The sequence below is a fragment of the Maylandia zebra genome, linkage group LG20 (assembly GCF_041146795.1).
Source record: "Maylandia zebra isolate NMK-2024a linkage group LG20, Mzebra_GT3a, whole genome shotgun sequence".
NCBI classification, from domain to species: Eukaryota; Metazoa; Chordata; class Actinopteri; order Cichliformes; family Cichlidae; genus Maylandia; species Maylandia zebra.
Window position 1 is genome coordinate 3,225,839 of NC_135186.1, and position 17,404 is coordinate 3,243,242.

At 41.1% G+C, this 17,404-nt stretch overlaps 3 protein-coding genes across 4 annotated transcripts in view; all 3 read right to left on the reverse strand.

The window, feature by feature from the left end:
• Positions 1–48: 48 nt before the first annotated feature.
• On the reverse strand, positions 49–4,725 carry LOC101473844 (glucose-6-phosphate 1-dehydrogenase). Its single transcript, XM_004558718.3, has 12 exons — positions 4,447–4,725; positions 3,827–3,864; positions 3,579–3,687; positions 3,283–3,500; positions 3,044–3,202; positions 2,758–2,883; positions 2,575–2,668; positions 2,288–2,474; positions 1,918–2,153; positions 1,358–1,434; positions 1,077–1,169; positions 49–985 (listed from the first exon to the last, which is right to left on the reverse strand). The coding sequence occupies exons 1-12, from the start codon at positions 4,645–4,647 to the stop codon at positions 895–897; spliced, it is 1,629 nt and encodes a 542-aa protein (XP_004558775.3). The 5' UTR covers positions 4,648–4,725; the 3' UTR covers positions 49–894.
• A 542-nt stretch (positions 4,726–5,267) lies between these two features.
• galnt6 (UDP-N-acetyl-alpha-D-galactosamine:polypeptide N-acetylgalactosaminyltransferase 6 (GalNAc-T6)) lies at positions 5,268–13,833 on the reverse strand. Its single transcript, XM_004558717.6, has 11 exons — positions 13,433–13,833; positions 11,721–12,209; positions 11,054–11,226; positions 9,100–9,249; positions 7,693–7,927; positions 7,487–7,604; positions 7,197–7,397; positions 6,914–7,045; positions 6,719–6,820; positions 6,475–6,633; positions 5,268–6,005 (listed from the first exon to the last, which is right to left on the reverse strand). Exons 2-11 carry the CDS (start codon positions 12,197–12,199, stop codon positions 5,895–5,897), a joined length of 1,860 nt encoding a protein of 619 aa, XP_004558774.2. The 5' UTR covers positions 12,200–12,209; positions 13,433–13,833; the 3' UTR covers positions 5,268–5,894.
• A 2,132-nt stretch (positions 13,834–15,965) lies between these two features.
• Positions 15,966–17,404, reverse strand: part of adcy6b (adenylate cyclase 6b) — a 38,059-nt gene continuing 36,620 nt past the window's right edge. For both annotated transcript variants that reach the window (XM_076878844.1, XM_004558716.6), the window contains 2 exons: positions 17,171–17,295; positions 15,966–16,204 (listed from right to left, as the gene is read on the reverse strand). In XM_076878844.1, the coding sequence (XP_076734959.1) occupies positions 16,076–16,204; positions 17,171–17,295 (254 nt within the window). In that variant the 3' untranslated portion in view covers positions 15,966–16,075. The remainder of the gene's footprint in view (positions 16,205–17,170; positions 17,296–17,404) is intronic.

A 17,404-nucleotide genomic window follows, 5' to 3' on the forward strand; every position in this document is an offset into this window, starting at 1 on the left:
AATGCATGACAATTTACAAACATATATGGCCCATTAAAATCATTACTTCAATAGGTTGTCACAAGAAACTACAAATAGTTGTTTAAAAAGATGTTTGTTCTTGCTGCACTTCAAAGTACTGGCAGGATCACTTAATGGTCTATTACTGATGTTAAAGAAACTGTGTGCATGCAGTTCCAGTTAGGCCTTGAACCTAGCAGAGACAAAGTACAAGAACCAGAATCAATCTGGTGAAAACTGCTGATAGAAATAGAAAAATATAAAGCCATTTGAAAACATGTTTATGCATTGTAAGAGATTAACATGTTAGTAAGAGAGTTCTTAGTTTAGATTAGAACATACCTGAGAGTTGTTCTTACCTGACGGCAGACATTTAAATGTGTTTCCTGCATGACTGATACTAAAAGAGGCTCCTGTTGTTACGAACCAGGCCAGCAGGTCCTTCTGGTATACATAAGTCTGTTTATGACTCCCATTGAGCATTAGTGACAGTTGTAAACAAAGGCCTTACAATACAGTGAACAATCTTGAATTCTTAACAGTTAAATGGCACAGCCAGTAAATAATTATCCTATACTAGTATCTATAAGATACCATAAAGGTTGTAGATTTTCCATGTCCACAATGTCCAAAGGTCGTAGGAATACAGATATTTGCAAAGCTTTTAAAAAAATTGCAAGAAAAAGAGTGAATGATGATTTATTTAGAAATACCAGATTTACATCAAAATCAGACTGTAACAGCTTGTTTTAATCTCTGCTGTCATAATTAGTCATGAAAAGCAGTGCTTTCTTCTGTGCATGCAGAAATCAATCAAGTGCAGCAGTGACTGCAGTAAACTTGATTGTTTGTTTACAATCTTTTCTCAAGTACTTGATTGTGAGACAGAAAGAATTAAGCGGTGTGGGGCTGCACCCACTTGTATGTTCCCTCATAGCGAAATCCCACTCTCTTCAGGAGATCGTCTGCTTCTCTTGGACCACGACTGTGGACATAACAGATAAGATGGAAAGAAGAACTGTCACTGTTAAAGTATGATATGCGTATTTCATTCTGCCTGATAAAACAGTATTTACCTTCCATATGTGTAGGGAATGGGGCGTGGCTTCTCTTTCTCTACTTGGTGGAGGAGGGGGGTGAAGATCCTCCAGGCCTCCCGTAACTCATCACTGAGACAAAGATGAAAACATTTCAACAAAAAAATAAAAATAAAAAGAGGGAACACTGAAAATCACTGCCTAAAAAATTAAAAAGAGCTGTTTAAACGTGGCCGGTGCACATCTCCAACTAAAAGTGTTGATAAAATATTTGGCAACAACTGTGCAGATGTGCTCATGTTTTCAATGATGGCACCTACCTGCGAACAAAATGCATTTGATTTCCACAGAAGACATCCAGTATGAGTCTTTCATAAGCATCTGGGAGCTTCACATCCTGCAGATAGACAGCAGCTGTTAAACTCCTACATGCATACTAAGTTCAAGTTTACTGGCCTACAGTATCAAGGATAAGTAACAATGGGACATCCACCATAAAAGTCTCAAAATGTATTAAATATAATATTATTTTAAAAGTGATTTATTGTGCTTTTTTCCAACTCCATCTATTGCCAAGAGAGTCTTTGAAGAACAGGTGGGTGTCACTGCTGTACTAACATCTGGAGCAATTTGTCTGAGATGACTGGATTAAGGATTTCCACACATACTGACATCATTTCAAGGTAGAACAACCCCCCCAAAAAACTGAAGCAGTCTAAGCCTAAGGTTGTGGCTCACAAGGATTGCTCATAAATAAATTGTCTTTTCCTTACAGAATATATACATTCTGTAAGGAAAAGCATAATACGTTTCCTGCAAGAGTAAGAGTTGCTTCTGAAAGCTGGATTACAATTAATATTTTGACATGAGCTTGAGGCACCTTGTATCGACTCTTGTAGGTGAGATCCAGCTCAGTCTCCTCTGGATTGAAGTAAACTCCAGGCCTCTTGGTCATCATTTTTAAGTAAATGGCTTCATCTGGCTGCACCCGCACCACCAGCTCATTCCTCTGACAGCAATCACCAAAAATGTCTCCCGGCACGTCAGTGAACTGCAGACGTACTTCTGCTTTCCGCTCATTTAGTGCTTTACCACAGCGCAGAATAAAAGGAACTCCTGATGTACATGGTGTGCATGGTGCGATGACATACATAATGGATGCAAAAGCAGAAGGAGAATTTAAGGAGGCTTGATAAAATGTAGACTAGGAGAGACAGGTGAGGAACAAAAAAGCTGGACTAAAGCCTCACCATCCCATCTCTCATTCTGGACATGCAGGACTGCTGTTGCAAAAGTTGGTGTCCAGGAGTCTTTGGGCACCGTGGGATCATCAAGGTATCCCAGTCTGGATTGACCTTCCCCTTCAGGATCTCCGACATACTGGCCAAGCACAACATCTGATACTTCAACAGGAGGTATACACTTCAACACCTTCACCTAGAGTTTGAGAAAAAAATGGGGTGGATAAAGGATGGCGAAGACTTGATAATCGTGCTATGGAAAGCAATTCCCAAATTCTTCCAATCCCTGGTTTTACCTTCTCATCCCTCACATCATCTGGACTGGTAGAAGGAGGTTTCTCCATTGCAACCAAACAGAGCATCTGGAGAAGATGGTTCTGCATGACATCTCTATATTAAGAAGAAAAGAAAGCAATGAGGGAAAGTTTACAAACTAGCTTTTTTTTAACTTACATTTATCTGAATGCAGTCTCTCTCACCGAATAATACCAAAGTCATCAAAGTATCCTCCACGGCCCTGAGTGCCAAAAGGCTCCTTGAAGGTGAGAACCACACAGGCCACACTGTTCCTGTTCCATATGGGTCCAAAAATGCGATTTCCAAACCTGGAAATGAGTGAGTAAAATATTACTAAAACAAAACAGGAGGATGGAAAAGTTGAATAGTAATGAATACTTCTGAAATTCAGCAATACTGTCTATGACAACCTGAAAGTTCGTTCCTGTGATAATGTCCACCCAAAAAAGTCTGTACTGAGCTTGTTACCTGAGCACCATGAGGTTTTGGACCATCTCTTTTCCCAGGTAGTGATCTATGCGGTAGATCTGGTTCTCTGTAAACAGGGACGACAGGTGGGTTGACAGTTCCTGTGAACTCTGGAGGTCACGACCAAAGGGCTTCTCGACAATTACCCTGTTCCAACCTCTGCCACAAAAACAGTGGATTAGGAAAATGCAATCAACACTAAGTGAGATATTGACTTTAAGGACTCGTCAGGTACTAACTTGAGGCTCATGCAGTGGGTTCTGATGTTTTTGCTGACATGATGGTAGACAGTCGGTGGTAGAGCCAGGTAGAAAAGTCTATTAGCGTTGGCGCCCCCAGGGAGAGATGACAGATGTTTGCTGAGTTGGTCGAAGGAGCTGCCGTCATCATACCTGCCACTCAGGTAGGAGTTTTTACTGAAGAAGGCTGATAGGTAGTCGCTTTCTTCATCACTGACCTGAGGAAGATGTGGAACAATGATTTCTGAAAACACAAAATCTTATCTTTAATAGTCAAACACCCTTAAAGGTATTACCTTCATGTGGGGCAGACATGCTGCCTTGATGTCCTCTACAGTCAAGCTGGACCGAGCAAAACCCACAAAAAACGTGTTGTCTGGAAGAAGGCCGTCTCTGAATAACCACCTGAAAAATTCAAAGGTAGCAATGCAGAAAACTTTGGCCAAAGGTCAAACTCTTCATTACACAAGGTGACCAAACAACTTTAAAGCACAGCTCTGTTATTAATGTAGCTGCTGTGTGCGTGCTGCAGTTCTTTACTCACCATAAGGTTGGATAGATCTTCTTTTTAGCAAGATCTCCCTGTTTAAATCATACAAATTAAAAAAAAAAAACAAAAAAAAAAAAAACGTTTCTTTAGATCTATTCACAGTGAACGGACACTCAGAGTCCAAAGACTAAGTAAACTTTGGAAATAATCACTGTGGTGCAAAAGAATCTGCAGAGTAATTGAATAAGTCACATTTTCCAGCAACACACCTGATCTGCAGAACTCAGACTTGTAAGTGTGAATTAGGTTACTTTAAAAAAAACATTCATGACCGATAAACATGCAACTGGTACTTTGTTCCCGGCTCAAAGCCAAAAACGGTGAAAATGTTTTCGCTGCTAAATCATCAGCTTCTATTGTTGCTCAACAAAGGAAAAAGTAGATGCAGCACATTTCAAACTGCATGCGCTCACACCTGGCTTTCATTCGGATCACCACACTGCAACAATATGTGAATTATTTTTATGCACGTTTTTTTTTTCCTCAAACCAGCCCGTGACTTCAGACACCGCGATGTGTTTAGAATACGGTGCTACTACAAGACCAGTGACCACATTAAACGAGACATTTCATCATATGCTGCATGAAAGAGCAGTTTTAAGAGCTGTACTCACAGATGCTCCCAGTATGATGAATAAGTGTGTATTGGAATGACTTGACCGCTCCTCCCCGTAAAGCTCCCTCCTGAGCTGCCCAAACACCTCAGAGCGAGTCAGACTCTCTGAGCTCATCTTCTGACCCATCTGTTCTTCGACCGTCTGCTGTGACCACTCGTTTCCCTGTGGCTGCATGACACTCGACATTTCAGCTGTCATCCTCGCCTTGCAGAAAAGTTTCCCGACTGTGTGCTGCCACCTACTGTACAAAATGGGTAATGCATCTGTGCCATTGCTTCCTCCAATGTAACCGCTGCCATTTACTCTGCTTTTCCATAAATCTCATTTGCATATGAAATCAAGAATCCTCACAGTCCATCAGCTGAAGTTTGATGAACCTGCTCAGTGGCGTTAAGTCACATTTCAGGTCTAATCACATGAATTTAATGCCATGAATGTTTCTTGCTCCTCAGCCACTCCTTAGATAAATGTTGCACAACTGCCTAACAGGTATCTCTGACAAAGCAAGTCTTAACTCTTTGTAGGAATGAGTTCTTATCAGACTACGACCCTGGACACAGTTTTCTCGGGCTGTAAAACGAATCATGAAGCGTTTCCAGGCTGACAGCTTAAGGCTACCGTAACTTTGAAGCCCAATGAGTTGATATTGCAGTATCAGTAACCAAAGAGTCTTTGTAAATTATTCCTTTACTTCTTCCTAGGAGTGGCTACATTTTGTTAATCAGTGCCAACCATTGCCCAGCTAAAAAGAAAATTAAGATTAGTGCCTTATGTAATATTTATCAAATATATACAAAGAAGCACAACGTACAACAGAAGATTGTTACAACTCCAATATATTTTAGTTTTTATGTATAAAACTTTCAGGAATAGTCTTGGCAATTAAAAACAAAATAAAACAAAAAAATAAAAACCCAAAAAACAAAAGACAAAACAAACAAACAAAAAACATACTGTGTACAAACAAGCCCTCATCTAAAACATAATTTTTTATTTAAAAAGCAGACATCTGTTACTCCTCAGTAAGATATAAACTTATGATCACATTCAGTGTCTGACAAAAACAAAGCAAGAAGAATTTTCCAAGTTTAGGAGCAAATCCAGTCATTTAAGGTCACGTTTTCACAGCTTCGCCCTGATCAAGGTGACACTCCCAAGTGCCGCAGCCCAGACGCTGAAGATCCCCAACCACCAGCAAATGTCTTTGCAGAGTTTCTTTCATAAATAAATTTAAAATGAACTAAGACCACCCCAGGCATCTGACAGATGTGACCGTCTTTACCTTGTCCCTCCTTCTTTAAATATTCATTCAGTATGCGCCCCAAGCTTCACAGCTTCGGTGAAGTTCTACTCGATCAATATTGATGTGGCTCCTTTGTGCCAGGTTTGAGAAAGGGGGGGAGGGTAGAAGGTATCAAAGGTCACCCGGCGGGAAGACTGGAAGGTCAGGTGAAAGTCCAGTGCTGGTGGAGTTCGGCAGCATTGCAGTCCATCAAAATCTGGCCTCCTTTCAACGCTAAACATTGTCCACTGCTTGGATTCTTCAGAAGATTTTCCTGAAGAACAGAAGGAGTTGGCAAAACTCAAATAAACATAATAATTAAAAGAAATAACTGTTGTTTGGATACAACAACAATTGGTTAAACATCTAGTTTGAGAAAAATCACAACCATCACAGGAGATGTAAAGCAAAAGATGGCCCTGCTGAAGGTAAAATCTCCCTAGCACCACCTCTAAAGTTTTCTACCTTACATATTATATATCATGCATTAAAGCAGTTCAGAGTGTACACACGGCAAGTTGAGGTTTTATAAGTTTTTCTTTGCGATGACCGTCCACTAGATTTTTCAGCAACCTCATGATGACACTCAGTAAGCTCACTCTTTTCCCCCTTTATTTCCCAGTTGCAGCTACCTGGAAGATGGCTGTAGCTTTACATGTGGTGGACAAGTATGATAGCGATTAGCTGCATTTGGCCAAATGTTAAAAAAGAAAAAGAAATGTTGGCCTCCAACTGCTCCTCACCTCTGTAAAGACCCACTCCTGTTCAGGGGCCACACTGGTACCTTTCCCCTTAAGCCGGCACAGCTCAAGCTTCACCGGGTCTGATCCCACCGCCGCATGAACACACAGCTGTTTTCCAATGTTATGACGCAGCTCCTTATGAGACGTATACTCAAAGTACTAAAGGACACAATCATCCAATTAGAACTCGAATGTTGAAAAGCATAATCAACTTGTCTTTAACATACTGCATCAGTTACTTTACCTGGTTGCCTCCCATGTTGTGACAATGATACATGATGAGAGGTTTACCCCCCTGGTTGTTCTCTCCAGCATCCAGGCACATATTAGACCCTAAGTTTTTAATCTGGACCAAACATGGACACAATAATTAAATAGTGCCACAGGTACACATCACATGTTGCGCATTAGATGTTCGCTATTCACAAAACTGACTCACAGATCCAGATTTTTCTGGATTTAAGTCCGGAATAAAGATCTCTGGGTAGACTGTATTTAGGTACCAGCTGAAGTTCTTGCAATGAAGCCTCTCTCTCAGATTCAGGCGATCAGAGATGTCTCCAAATCTATGCTGTACAGCAAAAGGAGCGTTATTTAGAAAAAAAACAAAAACAAAACAAAACACACTAATAAACTTATGAGTACAAAATCATATCAACATGAGTCTGAATTCCAGCCAAAAAGTATCAGAACAAGGGTGATAAATTATTCTTAAAACTGACCTCACTGGCCATAACTGCTGCATTTTGGTTACGCCGATAGTAGATCTTCTTGTAGTCATCCATCCAGACTTCAGCTAGGCGCACCTGGTTGCGGGTGATGACCTCAGTGCCCTTGGGGAAGGTGTGGGGGCTCTTGGTACGGAAGACGTGGCCCACCACAGAACAAGGGATGATCTCTAGCTGACCCCCACACTGCCACACCTGAATCAAAAATGACACTCAAACTCAGTAACAGGAGACTTGTGACAAAGTGGATCTGTGTAAGCAGAGATTAGATAAAGAGGTCTGACCCTGAATGACATTTCCACATTTTCACCGCCCCAAATCTCCATCTGGTCATCGTATGTTCCGATGTGTTCAAAGTACTTTTGTGAGATCGCGAAGAGACCTCCAGCAAAAGTGGGCGTTCTGAAATGTTCATAGTCAGACAGAAAACCAATCAGGTATTTTATACAATTCAGGAAGTTGAACGTGACACCAACATGACTGTTCTTACTTTACAGGGTAGGTTTCATCCTTGCGTAGCCTCTTTGCATCCTCGGGGATGGGTTCCCAGCCAAAAGACAGGCTCCAGTCAAAGTTACCTCTGTTATAGGCGCGGTTGGTGGCCACAGGCTTATGGAACTGGAAGCTGTTGAGGTCAATGCTGCTGATTTCTGGACTAACCACAGCAGTGGGTTCCTCAACAATTCGAGCCAGTAAGGGCTCGAGCCAACCATGGAAACACTCGCCTAAACGGGGAAAACAGGACAGTGATGGCTTCATATTTCTTAATATCAACTACAAAAATAATACCACATTCAGTGTAACATATAGACCAGGAATGTCAAACATAAGGCACAGGGGCCAGAATCGGCCAGCCAAAGACTCCAATCAGGACAACTGAACAGTTTTGGAAAATATGAAGGAGGCCATAGATTTTTGTGACTTAACTGTATTTTTGTGAGTTTTACAGCTTTGCTGCTGATAAAGAGCCATTCATGCTACAGCAAAGTAAGTGAATAATAAATAATTTTTTTAAAGAAATTAAAAAAAAAAAAATTCTGTAATTTTACACATTTATCATGAAGAAAAAACAAGATTTGCTGTTGAAATTGCACTTCTTTATCTTATTATAAGAAAGGATTAAATGTGTGGTTAAACTTTACACTGATACAAAGTGGAGTTTCGTTTGTCTGTTCCACTCAAGATCAAAGTGGGTTCCTTTTGACCCTCCGTGTAAAATGAGTTTGACCTCATATAGACAGTAATGACAGATGTTTGCTGGCATTATATTTAGCTGAATTTTTCTTTCTTCTGTGTGAAAATATTTAAATGTTGATGGAAAACACTGTAAATGCACAGACCAAAGTAATTAAGGATCTTGTATGAAAACGCTGAACTGTATCCGACGGTGAATCAGTTAGGCAGAAAGAGTTTAACAGTTACTAAATAAAAAGAGCGTAAAACAAAAGAGATAATTTCAACAAGCTGAATTGATTACGTGTGTCAAATGCAGCAGTCACTAAAAGAAGAGGTGCAGGTTTTGACTACATCCGTTTCAATACTGCTTCATTAAAACCACTCCTTTTCTGGGGTCCTGCCCTTAAACTATGTGGTTTTAATATATTCATAAGCAGCGCATAAAACCAACACTTATTTAGTAGTACACGTAAGATGAAATAATCACGTATTACAAAATATGGACAAGTGAAAATTGTGTGGGTATGTGTGTATATGTATACGTTTACTGCTGTAGTAAACACTTGTATTAGAGTACTGGAGTATTAGATTATTTACAGTATTAGAAGCTGAAAAAGCACATACATTTAACCCTCCAACTCTGAAATGCCTCAGTAAATCACCTGGGATGATTAAAATGGAAACTTTGACTTGTGTATTGTTTGCATGTGCGTTTTCTCACAGTGTGCATCAAGGAAGGTGAGAACTTCAGCTTGCGCAATACTGGCACCAAGAAGCCTTGCTGTGATGAGGCCCTTTCTCTCTGGCTGCCTCACCACACGGACAATCTTCAGCTGACGTATATACTCCTCCAGCCTGCTCTTCAAATGCTCTGCAGGGAAGCAACATAATCATGTCAGTCCTTCCTTTACGTAAAACAAAAGTTGTCCTGAGGCAAGCTGCAACTTTGCTGCAATAAAAGTTACTTTGTAATCAATGCGGTTAATGTGACAGACATTAAACTTCAAACTAAGAGCATTTAGTGAAATGACATGAAAAAGTCAATCATCCATAAAGTTTGTACCCATGAGAGCACTGAAAAAAGAAATACCAATGAACTGTAAACACTGCTCGTAAAACTAGGTTACATTTCCTCTGCAGAAGCCTTCTTGACCACAGTGAACACCACATTTCTTACAAGTTTCAGTCTAACTGAATCCTCCAGCTTCGCACCATGAGCATTATGAAAGCGATCTGTTAGTCAAATGAGAACCTCACATACAGTAGGAAATGCATTTGAGGGTGCCAACATGATATGAGTGAAAACTGCTGCAAAAAAAGGAAGAAAAAAAAAGATATTTTAAGCTCATCTAATAGGCCACCAAATACCATTAATGAACAACAGGATGCTTGAGGTTTTTGATGACGTGTAGCAGTGGGCTCATTATTTTAGTGCGATTGCAATCTTTTAGCTACAACATTGTAGTAAACCTGACCTACAAATAAAAAGGCATTCCAATGACTGCACAGCTTAGATTCGAACTAGAGAGCAAACCATAACAAAGCGTCTTTCTATGAAACAAATGGCATGTCAGCAGATTTACAAAAACAAAAAAAAACAGGTAAAAATGGTGAAGGTATGCTGATGCACAACATTTACCATTTCAAAAAGTGAGTAGTCAGCTTTGACAAACAGTGTAAGCAAAGTCATATCACCTGACATGCTGGATTGTATAAACTCTTCCCATTTTGGAAAGCAGTGAACAGAATATTAAAAACAGGTCTCTTATCATAACTGTTCTGCCTGCTTTCACCGTGTTGGAGGTGCTCCCAGCAGGCTTTCTATCACCCTGCAGCTCATATTCACTGTAGCAAACCTTCTGGACATTTCCCTGGTAAACACAGGGTCATTCTCATATATGACAATGCAGACCATTGTTTGCCTGCTCTAAATGCAAGTCTCTTCACCTATCTGTAAAGCACTACTTGCTTGCATTTTATGAGCAAGCTGCTAAAATCCCAAGTGAACACTCTAGTTTATCTTATCAAAGCTGATAAAGCGACTGAATTATTGCCCTAAAAATCCTGAAGGTCAGTTTTATTAAGTTGAGCCTTGTCAGATTTTCAGCATTTATCCCAGTTATTGCTTGACAGCTATTCCAATATTATAATATATATACACACACAAAAAAAATAACCCACATCCCAGTGATTTTCTTTCACATTAAATTAACTATTCATGATTACAGTTATATCATGTAAGAAGTATTACTTTCTACAGGTGACAAAGTGGGGCAGTGGTTAGAACCATCATGTCACAGCAAAAAGGTTCTGGGTTCAAATCTAATGATCATCTAATGGTCAAGGGCTGCCCAAGCTTCCTCTTACAATCCAAAGACATGCTGCTAGGTTAATTAGTAACCAAAAGTGGCCACAAGTATAAATGTGAGCGTCAATGATTGATTGTCAGCTAGCACTGCAACAGACTGGGAGCCTCCCCTCCTCCTATGATGGCTGGGACACAATTTTATTTATATTATTTAAAAGGAAGAAAAGGAATAACTTTATTATTTGCTTTCTAGCAATAAAACTTTACTCCAACAGTGCTGTATTGTCACACACCACTGAACTGAGGCTTCTTGTCAGAGTCCTCCACATCACATATGCTAAGACATTACATGTTTTTTAACCCTTACCTGCAGTACTGGCATCATCTACCAAAATGATCTCTTTTAGTAGGATAGCAGGAGATGTGTGCAGGACGCTGAACACCGTCCTGAGGAGGGTGGACCAAGCCTCATTGTGGAACACTATAATAACACTGGTGGTAGGCAGAGGAGGGCAGCGACGAAACTTCCTCTCTACGCACCTGTGGGTGTGTGTGAGAGTGAGAAGCTTTCATGGTGGCAGTCTTGCAAAGTGACACATAAGAGAATATTCAAGGTTTGCTCACTGATACTTTACATAGCTCAATATGCATCACCTTTAATAACCAGCTCACAATAAAAGTCACTGGGCAGATAAATCTCCGGCCTACCAGGATGTACAAATGTTACGCTACACAAACAGAGCGGATTCAACTATTTACAACAGATTGCCTTGCATTGTACTAACCAGGATACTGCATTCTGTGCATACCATATTTAAAACTGGTTACAGTAAGAGTCTTTCAACTAAGTGTTTTTTTTCCCAGGGAAAATGGGAGCACATTACGCAAACGGATGTAAATAATTCACCTCTGTGAGTATGACCCCAGCTGTGATGCAGCACATTATCTGGCCTGTGTACATATCATCATACTTGCTGGCAAAACAGAGACTTGTCCAAGCTGTGTACGTAATAAATCTGATAACATGCTCTTACTCAGGAGGCCTGGTGTCATCCCCCAGACTGCGGCTGAGCGAGATACGGTCACTGGCAAACTGGTTGAAACAATGCCGTGTCATTCCCTCCTCCTTCTCCTTCTCCTCCCCTGGGGTCATGCTGTCTTTTTGAAACGCTCTCCCATCAGCCCCTGGAGCTTGGGGGTCCTGTGGTGGTCTCTCCAAGTGAGGTTTGAGCTCAGCCTGAGTGTACAATCCACTGGGGCACTTGGTGTCTTCTGTAGGCTGCTCTTTTACTGGTGGTGGCTGTGGAGCGCCGATCTGGAAGCCAATATTGTTGACAGCTTCTCGGACCATCCCCATTACCTTGTCCCTCTTTACCACCAGATCCTGTAACCAGGGGTCCCCAGCTGAAGAGCCAACATCCCTCTGAAGAACTACCAAGATCACCATGAAGAGAGTCCCCCCAAGGAGCACCAGTTTAAGGGGGGACATCCGCCGGCGTATAAAAAAACGCATTCTCTTAACGCTGTTAAGCAAAAAAAAAAAGGAAAAGAGTAGAAGATGTAGAGTTTGTCTGTCTTGAACCTAACTTTGAAATACAATCCAGTCAACCCCCACACGCCTGTAACCCTTACCTTTTTTTTAAGCTGCTAAACAGTCACCGAGCTATTTTTACAGTAAATACAAAAATGAAAAGCATGATAACAATCCCTTAAACCGGCTTGCGCCTCTACAAGCGTCAACGGTCATTGCAGTAGGTAATCTAGCCAACCGTGCTCCTCCTCCTGTGTCTCTTTAGGAAACAGTCCCACAGGGCGGGTAGGTAGAACAGGGAAGAGGTGAGCGAGAACAAACACACCACACCTCTTTGTAAACACCTGAATTCACCTGTTCTGGCCACAATCCTCCACGAGCCACGTGGCAGCAGGTGAGCCTGACCCTGCAGGTCCCATTCCAGTAAATAGGTGACGCACAATGCATTCCCTCAAGACACCCACACCCAAAGACACCTCATCAGTAATGATTACCTGTCACTTGATTCAGGAAGTAGTTTTTTTGCTACGTGGAGCATGACAGGAGCATAACTTCACCCAGCCTTGGAGGCTGTTTTCTACTATGAGACCTGAAAAATGATATCATTGCAATCCAGGACGTCCACGTTTCCTTAGCTGACCACTGTTAAGTAAGAGACCCATCACTCTTACTTGGTCATAATTAATTCACTTAACAAGCCAGCTGACTTTCAAACTGGCTCAACAGGACATCCAATATGGAGTTCCACAGGAGGAAATAAAGAACAAACCTTTCATTCATTCACTCATAACTCTCACATAAGTAAATACTGTGTAGAATTTACATCCCATTATGCCTACTCTTCCTTATCAGGAAGGCAAAACTTCAAATGAATCTATATCTTTAGGACTATCGTAGCGCATTTAGGCTGTGGTCAGCAAGATGCTGAGAGTGCAGACAACGCAGACAGCGGGCCTTCAGCGAAACGCGCTCACAGTAGAAATGAAAGAGGAAGAGTTGGTTGCATATGTCCTGGTTTAAGGTTCAAGTAGGGCCATTAAAAGCTTTAAATATAGCACGAAAAATACGCGTCCTGAGTCGTCTCAGATAAACTAGAAACGGCTCATTTTGTCCCGTGAAGCCAATCTGGCAATTAAGGTCACAGATGACACAAACGGCTCGCGACTAATAGGTGGGTATTGTAGATGTTTCTACACTTTAAATACTGCTACTTACCTCAAACCGACAAACAGCCGTCATCTGCACCTGGTCCCTCAGGCTCGATATTCCTTTATTGGTGTGTGTTCTCACACACGACGCGTTTTAGGGGATTTTTTGTTCCCTTAAAGTTTCCAAACAGGAGTTTAGCGTTAACCGGTCTCCCAGCCAGTGCTTTCACTCGAACAGGTGCCATTTGTTGAAATAATTAGTTAAAGTGAGTCCCCTGCTGGCGGCGCGAGTCTTGAACTTACACTTATTTCCGTGCGTCACATCTCACGCGCCAATTTTGACGATGGCACGAGGACCTTTCTTGAAACATACGAAATACTACAAAAATAAGAGCCGCAATTTAAAGAAAAATAAAATAAAGCTGCGGCGTTTCTTTCCCCCCACAAAGAGCCTCACTTGGGCTGCCAGCAGTTGAGACAGGCCACTGTTACTCGCAGGGAATACACATTCGTGCTGTTTTTCATCAGGGATTAGGAGGAATTTATGTCACTTAATTAATGTTCAGCATAGAGTGCTGTAAGTGGCATCGCTATTACCTCAACAGAAATTCATTATTTATGTGCACGCAATTAAATACTCTCTCCTGTATCACCCTCTTGAAACCGTAGACTGATTTATTCAGAAAACGAGAAGGAAGCATCTCTCGGGTTACTGTCATAGGGAGAAATCTTGATTGCAGTCTGCTGATTGACACGATTTCTAAATTAAAGCTAACAAACAGAGCACCACTGTCTGGGCTGAAGCTGGATTGTGAAAGTAGGCCTAATTATTAAGTCTTTATTATTATTACTGTGAAAGGTGGGGAAAGTGTGCAACAGCATAGATTAAAACTGCAATCCAAATAAACACAATAAACAAATGTAAATAATAATAATAAAACCCCAAAACAGACATTTGTTGACTTCTTAACCAAGGGGAATTTAATCAGACCAATAAATGCACTAATGCAGTACTCTCAGACTGCCACTTTTTTAAAAGTAAAATGCAACATTGTTTAGTTAACCTTTCATATTGAAGCCAGAGAGGGACGAGCAAAAGTGAGGATCTTTTCTGCAGCCCATGAAGGCCGCATTTCTGGACAGAAAAGTGAGCATATCAATCAACTTTGAACCTTAAAATGTCAAAACACTCCTTGCAGTTGAATCAATCTGACCACCAGTACAGTAATCTAGCTCCTTCTGTAGTACCAAAGGCTTGGAAAAGAGTAGCTTTCTTCATTAGCTTCAGACAGAAATATTCATTGATACATACATTCATATAACTCGTTTCGGGGGTGGTGGTGGCAGGTGGGGTTACAAGCCTATGTGTGCCAAATACAAAATCAGGTCAAATACTGTTGTGTAAAGTATATACTAGTCCATGAAGAATGTGGACCTTGGAACTGCATAATCTCAAGGCAATACAGAGCAGACAGAAAATTTCTGCATACACTTAATCCTGAAGTGGTCAGGAAACCGGTTCACAATCCAAAAACATACATCATGTAGGCTTTCAGTTGGAATGAAATCAGTCAAAATCACAGTCCAGTAAAAGGCGTAGAAGACATAATTCTCTTCAAACTATCATTTTAACACACACACGCACACACACACACACACACACACACACACACACACACACACACACACACAAATCAGGAATGGACACATAAACATGCCTCGTAGCAACCAGTTTGGCAAGAAAGCATTGTCGTACAGTATCTTAAAAACCTCACAGTGAAGAGTGACGGTATGCCCACTTATAGATAAAGAACAGCATTCAGTAACATGTGGTCACACCCACACACATACAGCACATTGTCTCACACACACACACTGGTATAAAATGTTTCATAACAGTTTAACAATGTCTCTTCATTTCCGTGACAGTAATGCAATCGTGCTTCCTTCATGTCGTACTTCTTGTTTTTGGCTTGAACCAAAAAGAGAAAAAAAGAAATATTCGGAGAGCAAAGTGCTCAGAGATTTAAGGGAACCACAAACAGCCGAGATCCAGACCGTTAAAAACTACAGACTGGAGGAAACAAATAAGGCCCTGATAAGAAACACAAAAATCCAAGACAGGGTAGTTGCGTTTGTTGTCTGCATATATGTGCATACGTGCACGTTCTCCTTCATTATAAAGTCCACAACAAAATAAGGGTTCATGCCTGTCAATGACAGTGACATTACCGTGGCCTTTGCTAGCAAAAGGATGAATAAATTACTTAAGTTTACTGTACTTTTTGAGCAGATTCATTAGTGTGTGTCAAATGTCAAACACTTGTTCTTTGGTTATTTTCATCCATAGTGTTGTCCTTGCATATATTCTTTTATAAAACAGTTTTGTTTTTTCCACAAAAAAATAAATAATTACTCCAGATGAAATACTTGTACTATTGCTCATAAACACAAGCATAGTCACTTCCGTCCTAAGGCAACTGGGCTTCATTATCTCTCGGGCAGCTTGGGGAGAAAAAAACAACAACCTCCTAACACGAACAACACCCTCCATTTGTGCATCTGAGCAACATACAGTCTCGTCTCTGCTGGCCTTCTACTGTCCCCAGAGTGCTTGCACCACGCTTCGAGCTGACCACTCTCTGTCTCTCTTTGCAGTCTCTGACGTATCAGTGGAGTGGGAGTCACTCTGCGGTCAAACGGTCTCTCGTTAACTACCTGGGGGGCCACTGGTGAGGAAGTAAGTGGTCATCTCTCCCTTCCCCTTCACCTTGACGACACCTCGACATTCCAGCTGGTATCCATTGTTGGCCAACACGTGGTACAAGTCTGTAGTCACCTAAGAGATGACACGGATATTTGACACTCAGGATATTAGATATTCAACCCTTCCTAAGAGTCAGTCCTAGCTTCTCCCTAAAGCATGATGACAGAGGCATAAGTTTTTAAATATGAGGATTTAAAAAAAAAAAAAATCTTCAGCACTTATTAGTGTCTGAAAAAAAGTAGTTCAATTGATACAAGTTAAACCAAAAAGTCTTCAAAATGTTATCTGGGAAATGAAAACAATCAGTTCAGGTCAGTGCATAGCAGAGAGGGCATTTTGATATGCAGTAACACAAAGTGTGCAGCAGATGGCAGCGCTGCTGTAATGAGACTCAATCTTTCAAGGAGCTCTTTTGGCAGTACAGCTTTCGATGTTTCTCACACATTTCAAAATATCTGTTCTGCATCTATAAATAAGATTTTTTTGTTTTCCCAAAGCTAACTTGCTATGGCTTTCCACCACTGAAGGAGATAACACTGCGATAGCTGCATGAAGTCTACAGGGAATTTAGATTTGGCTCTCTATTCCTCCCCCAGAGGGACTTTAGAGCACAATTACTGCTAGAAAACAACACAGGACTCTTACTTCGGGAGGGCAGATGTCTGGGCCTAAAGTGAAGTAAAGTGAAGGACGGTGCACTGATTGAATGTGCAGAATGTAGTATGTGTGGAAGCATCTGTAGTATGCTTCCACACAGAGCAAAGGTCTAGGTTTAGATATTGTAAACAAGACTTTGAACTGTGTGCGAAGAGCATTTCTCAGCTAGAGCGAAGATGGCTAATGTGCGGCCATTGTTTTGGGTGTAAATAAGCATTTCATGTTGGAATAACCACTGGCGACAATTTGATGACTAATTTAACGAGTAACTGGATTGGTATTCTATGTTGGCTGACTGATCCAACAATTACTAAAAGGACAAAACGTTTTCTTGTAAACATAAAATTGCAAACTGCTGGGGAGTAACTGAGTCACTGTTACCTGAATGTAGTCTGGCACGCCTGTGCTGTCCATCCTGCTGGCCACATTGACCGTGTTCCCCCAGATGTCATACTGGGGTTTCCTGGCTCCTATCACCCCTGCTACAACAGGCCCCATGTTCAACCCTAAGAAAAAACATGGCTGTGAGACATCATAACAGATAGAGGACTTTAACTAAATATTAATGCAGCGTCTGCTTGAACGCATTATTGTTGATCTCCGTTGACTGACATC